Below are 7056 nucleotides of genomic sequence, written 5' to 3' on the forward strand. Positions count from 1 at the left end.
AAATAATTCTCTAGTGTGCATCGAAGATCTCCTTTATTCTGGATTTTTTCTCTTCACTGTGCAGCTACAGTGTAACTACATAGTTAAAAATCACTGTGCCAACGTGAGTATCTGCTGGCTAATGGAAATTGGAATTATTAAAGAAAGGGTGTTATTTGTTTGTTTGTTTGCAATGCATGGATAAACATTGTGATTATTTCAGTACTTTAACAGTTTGATTAATTAACAGTTTTTTCCGACCAGGAAGTTCTATTTAGTTTTGCTGACTAGATAAAACCTTAGTAAGTGAGAAAGCAATAGCAGATAACTCTGGTTAGATGTTGAAACAATTTAATGGACATACTTCAGAACACTAGTTGGCTCTGAATGCATATTCGAAAATACAATGAAACCTCGTAAATCAGGCACAGATTATGGATATACTGTTCTAATGTAATACTGCATTTTGCAGAAAATGTTCCTAAATTACATGTTGAGTTTTACCAGATTTTTATTAACTCTGTGAACAGATGGTCTTGTTTTAAGTCATCTGCCTGAGGGTCCGACTGCTCATTTTAGAATGAGTAGTGTCCGTTTGCGTAAAGAAATAAAGGTGAGACTCCAACAAAACTTAAAAAAATGGGTAGTCTGTTGTTCAGTGATAAATATGTTCAGTCTACTTGAACTGTGAAAACTGGTTGCACTTTGTACAGTTCAGCTTTCTTGTAAAGGTATTTTTTCCATAAGCTGACAGGAGGCCAAGGACTAGTGTGTTCTACTTCCGTAAGCAGCATATTGCCATTGTTAATTAGTTGAATTTCTTTAACTGTCTGCCAAGTATTTTTACAGTACAGATGTGCCAGTAACTAGCAGCTGATAACCTCCATCAATAGGGAATACCCAGTGTATGTTATACATACAAATCTGCAGTATTAAAGATTTCAACAGTTGTAGTTCCTAGTCTTGAATAAAACCTACTTATTCTTATAGCCCTGTCACCTCTTCTGTAGTAAGTATTGCTTGCTTAGCCCTAAATAATTTTCAGTAAAATGTTTTTCTCTTTTGAAATAGGTAATTTTTAGACTCCATCTCTTCTTATTAAAGAGCCCCATATACTCTTAGTTCTGTATACACTTAGTTGCTCTCTGTACAGAAAAGGCTCCTGTCACAGGCAGACTGCATTATTTGCTACAAGGGGTGCTGCCAGGAGTAGAAATTGGTGCAAGAGAGAGAAAATGTAAAATTATTTGTGCTTTTTTATTGAATTTATATTGCTGAACTGAAGTGCTTATGTTTCCACCTGCTGCTTTACTTGTACACGAACTTAGGTTGTGTTTGAAAAACTGATTAGGGCACGTTATCAGCTCTCTTACCAAGAAGTTGGCCCTGATTGTCTTCCCCCCGTTTTATTTCAAACTCTTCTTTTGATAATATATTAAAATGCTTTTGCATTCGATCCACTCTTTGCATATCTACTTTCTTTTCAGCGAAAAGGCAAAGAGCCCACAGAACACATACCTGAGGTAATCCTGAATAATTTTACAACCCGACTCGGACACACTATTGGTCGCATGTTTGCTTCTCTCTTCCCACATGATCCTCAGTTCATTGGAAGACAAGTAGTTACATTTCACAACCAGCGGGACTACATCTTCTTCAGATTCCATAGGTAACGCTTTCCACAACAGGCAGTAATGAGAGAGGATGTTCTTGTACCTTACTCCTAATTATTTTTTTTTATATTCCCCTCTTCCCCCAAGATACATCTTCAAGAGTGAAAAGAAAGTAGGAATTCAAGAACTTGGGCCACGTTTTACATTAAAGCTGAGGTCTCTTCAAAAAGGAACCTTTGATTCCAAATTTGGAGAATATGAATGGATTCATAAGGTATGTCTAAGTAATGGTAATAGTCCTGCTTGGGAAGGGAGACTAAATCTGACATGGAATGTAACCACAGATCATAGCCTAAAGCAGTATAACTGCTGTTCTCGAAAGAGAAGTGTTTAACTGAAATATTTTAGTATACAGCAAGTCAGAAATAGCAAGGATGATGAATATCAATATAATGTGACTACTTATTTGCAGCATGTCTTGTCTTTTAACATATACAGAGATAAGCAAACATGCAAAACGCTCCCCTGCTATAAGCTCTAACTGGAAGCCTAGAAAACTTGACTAGAGCTACTTTTGTGCAAGGCGAGAGCAGGAATCATAGTGTAAAAATCATTAAGCCATCACTTCTTAACAGTGAATAGAACTTAACACTGACCTCTGCACATCTTCAAGTGTGTTCTCCCTCGACCTGCTGGCCACACCTCTCCTGACACAGCCCAGGATACGGCTGGCTTTCTGGGCTGCCAGCGCACACTGCCGGCTCATGCCCAGCTTTTCATTCACCAGTACCCACCCCCAAGTCTACATCTCTGTTCTAAATCACTGATCTCCACTTCTTCTCCCTTGTTAGTCTTGAAAAGCTGACTATACAGACTCGGCTACACTGTAACTGTGACAAATTTCAGTGCCTACTCTACCATAAACTGGAGGGGTCATCCTTGTTTGTACCCTGTTGCACGAATTCGTTGCTTAATAACTTTTCTTCTAAATTTCAGCGCCGAGAAATGGACACAAGTAGAAGAAAATTTCACTTATAAGGGACAGCTGTCTGCCAGCTGCTGTTGACCAGGAACAGAACTGCTTTGAACTACGGATTATCTCAGACTCCAAACGAATGATAGTGATACTGAAGAGTATCTGTCTGCAGAAAGAAACTGCAAACATTAAAACTTTCTACAGGAGCAGATCAAGTAGGATGCACCTTTCTTCCTACGTTTGTAGCTAAATCCAGTAAGACAAGGACAGTGACTGTTTCCAGTTTAGCAGGAAAAACTATGGCAGTGTCAGAACAGCCTGTAATTTAGCTATCACTGAAGGTTGCACAGATGACTGCTGCTGTGCTGTAAATTACACTTTGCAACATCAAAGAGTAAATATTTTGGTTAAGATATTCTCAAAATAAAGTATTTCTAGTTACACAGCTTTTTTTGCAGCTAAGCATAAATGTCTTCCGTTAAAGGTAAATACTTTAAACCTCTTTCTAACTTACTGTCAGGGAAGAGCATACTCTGTGATGGTAGCAGACCATTTCTGGAAAACTATCTAGAGAAGGCTGTATGCAGTCCAGGAAACCTGTGGTATTTTATTTCATTAACATCTTGCATAAAAGAGCCACGTTGCTGAAGTTACCTGCAGGAGTCAAACATATTATTTTTGTATCTCTTCTGTAAGTCTTATTTAGAAGAGGAATATACCCAAAGCAGTTGATATTCTTATATCTAAACAGAAATAAAACACTGATGGGAAGAATCTGTAAGGCCAGCTTGCAGGAAACACATGAAGCTATCTATCTTATCTAAAAAATGCTGCTCAGTTGCACATGAGGTCTCCAAGCAGGGTTTTTCCCACTAAAATCTTAAAAATACTTTTCAGCCTCACATCTATACTTGAGTTGGTAATGCTGCAGGTAATAACTACTCTTCTGCCTTAAGTCTGTACATTCACTGGCAGCTAACAATCTAAGTTTTCTCTGAATTACTTCCTTTCATATGCAGCAATAATGAAATGCTTTTTCATGCTTATTGAAGAGTTAAGGTGGCTCATGAACTAAGTGACCTACTAGGTTAGAATTACCCTTAAAGACCAAGAATAATTAAGTTACTCAGTCTTTAAATAAAGTCTATGATAGGGACAGCTGTATAGTTGAACTATAAATTTACAGCTAATTTTTTTTTCCTGTTCTGTTATGCTTCTAAGTGTATCAACCCCAGGCGAACTTGCAGGAGCACAGAATATCTGAAGACAGACTCCTGCATATGCTCTCCAGCTGCTGCAGAGTGATGCAGTAACTGGGAAGGTGTCAACATATCCAGAAGTTAAATCAAACTTGTTACAGTAATTTCAAGACCAGACTAAGTCAAGACACTTTTATTTTTTGTTTGGCATATAAAACCGATTCCCTTATGAAACAGAAGTATTGTAACTAGCATACAGTTCATTTGGAGAGGTAGATGGTAAGAGGTTTGATGACAGTAGCAGTTTTACAGTTAGATTTGGCACGTTAAAGCTAAGCTTTTGTACAGACTTCAAACCAGGCCACTCCTTGAGGCACCCTGCCCCTACACACCATCAGCAGCTAGGAAAAGATGCTAGAAGATCTGAAAAACAAAACCAAAACAGAGTTAGAAAAGTATCAATGCTAACTGAAGCAACTCTGTCTAAGAACATGTACCATCAGACTATACCATGGACAGCTACTGAGGGAAAAGAAAGCTCTTTTTCCACAGCTGTTTTATAAAACTTACTTTATTTTATAAACTTTTAAAACTGTGAACTTATCCCCCAGGGTACAGGAAGATAATCAAAGCTGTTACAGAAGAAGTGAAGCTTAGTGTCTCCTGGAAGCCAAACTGCTAAGCTGGAGGACAGAAAAAGTTTGTTCCCAGTCACTTGGTGCCTGCAGAAACACCAGGCATCCACCCCTGTGAAGGAGGGGGAGTCTGTCAGCGCAGAGGTGGTGCGGACCGAGCAGACGCGAACTCTATTGGCTCATTGTGTAAACACCAGAATTGCAACTAAGAAACTGCCTATTTTGAGGAAGTGCTTGCAAGAGACACAGTGAAAGAAAGATTTTTTCATATAGGTGGTGTAACTAAGGCTGTTCTAATGACTTCTGCCTGTAACAGCAGCAGAAACAAGTGCTCCGTTCCAAGATCAGAAAGGGAAGGGCTGTAATTGAGAAAGAAAACACCAAGCCTTTTATGCCCTGTGTATGCACATGTGTGTGCAACGGAGGAAACGTTATTTCCTGACATCCACACCCAGGAATCAGTAGACCTTAGCAAAGCTCAGTGGGGAACTGTGTCACTGATTAAAGTACAGTTTATTTGCCTTTTTATAGGTTATCAGTCTGATACTTACAGATGATCTGATTTGATCCTTAAACTACTGCTTAAAGCTGAAGCTACAGTAGTGTGAACACAAGTCAGTAACCAAGAGTAGTATCTTTTAAATAAAAATAATTCATAAGATCACAACAGAAATAACTTCAAAAGCTACCAGAACTTTAAAGAACATTGCAGCTAAACTGCTGTAATTGACTGCTCAAAACAATGGGGGAAGCGGTTTTGTTTGTTAAATAGTTAAGCATCAACCTCTGTACTGTTACTACTCTGGTCTTTAATAGCGTGAGGCACCTTGTTTGTACACAATCTTTTTGGAAGCTTTCTACAGTCTGCGTGAGGGAAGAACAATTTTAAAAACTCAGTCTGACTATGGTCACCCTTTTATCCAGCTGACTAAACAACACAAATCTAGCAAACTGCAATGCTGTGGGTGATGCAAGTCAGCTACAAAACCGGAATTCTTCAGGGTTAAGAGTTGCTATGAGATTTGTGCAGCTGTGAACTGTGGTTAACTGCATTATCAGGTGATTCGAAACGACACAGGCTGTCACCCCAACAGATCCAAGTCAAGGAGCAGTGGGGAAGGGGGACACGGTAAAATGATCATGCATTTACTGTGGGCCAAGTATCAAATTGTTGTGACTCAAGAGTCTTGGTGAGACTACTGTGGATCTAAAACTCACCTTTTAAACTGGTTAGTCTAAGATCTAATCACCAGAATTTTCAAGGAATGCCAGATTAGTCTTCCTAGTGATAGCAGTAGTGCTGTAATAAACCTCCATACGTTTGGAATGAAAATCCAAATGTGAGCTGTTGAATGGTTATTTCAACAGCTGCCCATGCAGTAGCTTATCTGAGTGCAGTATGGGCCTTGACAAAATTCCTGGACCACATACTTTTTAATTTTGGCTTAGTGGGCGTGTCCTATAGGGAACAGTGCTCTTCTCAGAGGTCACCACTAACCTATCTTTGTAAGTGCTCTCTAAAAGTTTAAGAACTGAAGTCTGTTCTATCTGCCACAATCAGGATTCACACCTGTGCTGTCAGGCGAGTAATCCTATGTGAAGAAATGGAAATAATACCCTTCCATGGAAGGAAGATAGAGCAAAATTACTGTACAGCCAGGTTAGTCCAAATAGTAGCTCGGTAGCAGCTGCCCCACTACTACTGTGCTGTAGCAAAGCAGCCACTTGAAGCTCTCCAACAGCGAAATGCTACTCATAAACAGTGAATATCCAGCACAGACCTACCACCAGAAGGGGGAAGGAGGAGGGCCCAAATGGGGATCTAGACCAACGCCAGCTGCAGAGGTTGGATGCCTCTTTGATACACTTTTAATACAGGCAGTCTCATTTAAAACCAGCTATTTTTAATCACAGGAGGGGTTATGAATCATAACTCAAGAACTTACCACTGAAAGATATCGAAGTAGTTCACATAATTACAAAAATGAACAAACTTTCTGGGGTCTGAATGGATTTGTACTCGATGATACTCCTGTCAGCAGGGGATCGTGCGGTGCGTTCTGCAGGCAGAACTGCTTCAGGTCTGCTGCAGCCTGAGACACCTAGTCAGAGGGAGAGTCGCCATTAGAATTCACTGATCACTCTTCACCCAGGTATAAAGAATACTGGTAAAAGATTCTGCAATACAGCCTACGTAGACAGTATACAGCAGTTTCGTCGTAATTTTTTGGTTTCTTAAAAGACAAGAAGTTGTGCAATAGTAAAGTAAGAATTAATTTGGAAAATTTTCATGTTAAACTTCTAAGCCTGAAGGGTGGGAGATGAGCAACATCTTGGAGATGGCTTTGTTAAGACAGATGAAGATCCTCGTTCAAGCCTAAACTGTTTAAAAATGCAGCCTATAGTTTAAGATGCTGAACTCGACTGAAGTGGCACTTTATCTTCCCTTGGGAAGCCATCCTTAGGATGGGATAGTGTGCAGGGTGTTGGCAGGCGGTACCTGCCTGAAAACCGAACAGTGAAACAATCCTTTGCCTTGCTCTTCTCTGCTGTAACTGAACTCCTCACGCCAGGAGGATGGAAGTTTCAGGACGCAGCACCTTCGCTGCCATCTTGTCTCCGCCGCCTGCCCGCGCTCCCCCGGCGGGGCCCGG

At 40.1% G+C, this 7056-nt stretch overlaps 2 protein-coding genes across 2 annotated transcripts in view; one reads left to right on the forward strand and one right to left on the reverse strand.

The window, feature by feature from the left end:
* Nucleotides 1-2630, forward strand: part of RPF1 (ribosome production factor 1 homolog (S. cerevisiae)) — a gene marked incomplete at its 5' end in the record, with an annotated part of 5183 nt that extends 2553 nt beyond the window's left edge. The window contains 4 exons of the mRNA XM_010152454.1: nt 510-592; nt 1467-1648; nt 1740-1866; nt 2589-2630. Coding sequence (XP_010150756.1) covers nt 510-592; nt 1467-1648; nt 1740-1866; nt 2589-2630 — 434 coding nt within the window. The remainder of the gene's footprint in view (nt 1-509; nt 593-1466; nt 1649-1739; nt 1867-2588) is intronic.
* A 3748-nt stretch (nt 2631-6378) lies between these two features.
* On the reverse strand, nt 6379-6504 carry GNG5 (guanine nucleotide binding protein (G protein), gamma 5; the record flags this gene model as incomplete). Its single annotated transcript, XM_010152455.1, has 1 exon — nt 6379-6504. A coding segment is annotated over one exon (126 nt), but the record flags the coding sequence as incomplete, so codon positions are not given.
* Nucleotides 6505-7056: the final 552 nt, after the last annotated feature.

The sequence above is a fragment of the Eurypyga helias genome, unplaced genomic scaffold, assembly GCF_000690775.1.
Source record: "Eurypyga helias isolate BGI_N326 unplaced genomic scaffold, ASM69077v1 scaffold35835, whole genome shotgun sequence".
Classification (NCBI taxonomy): domain Eukaryota; kingdom Metazoa; phylum Chordata; class Aves; order Eurypygiformes; family Eurypygidae; genus Eurypyga; species Eurypyga helias.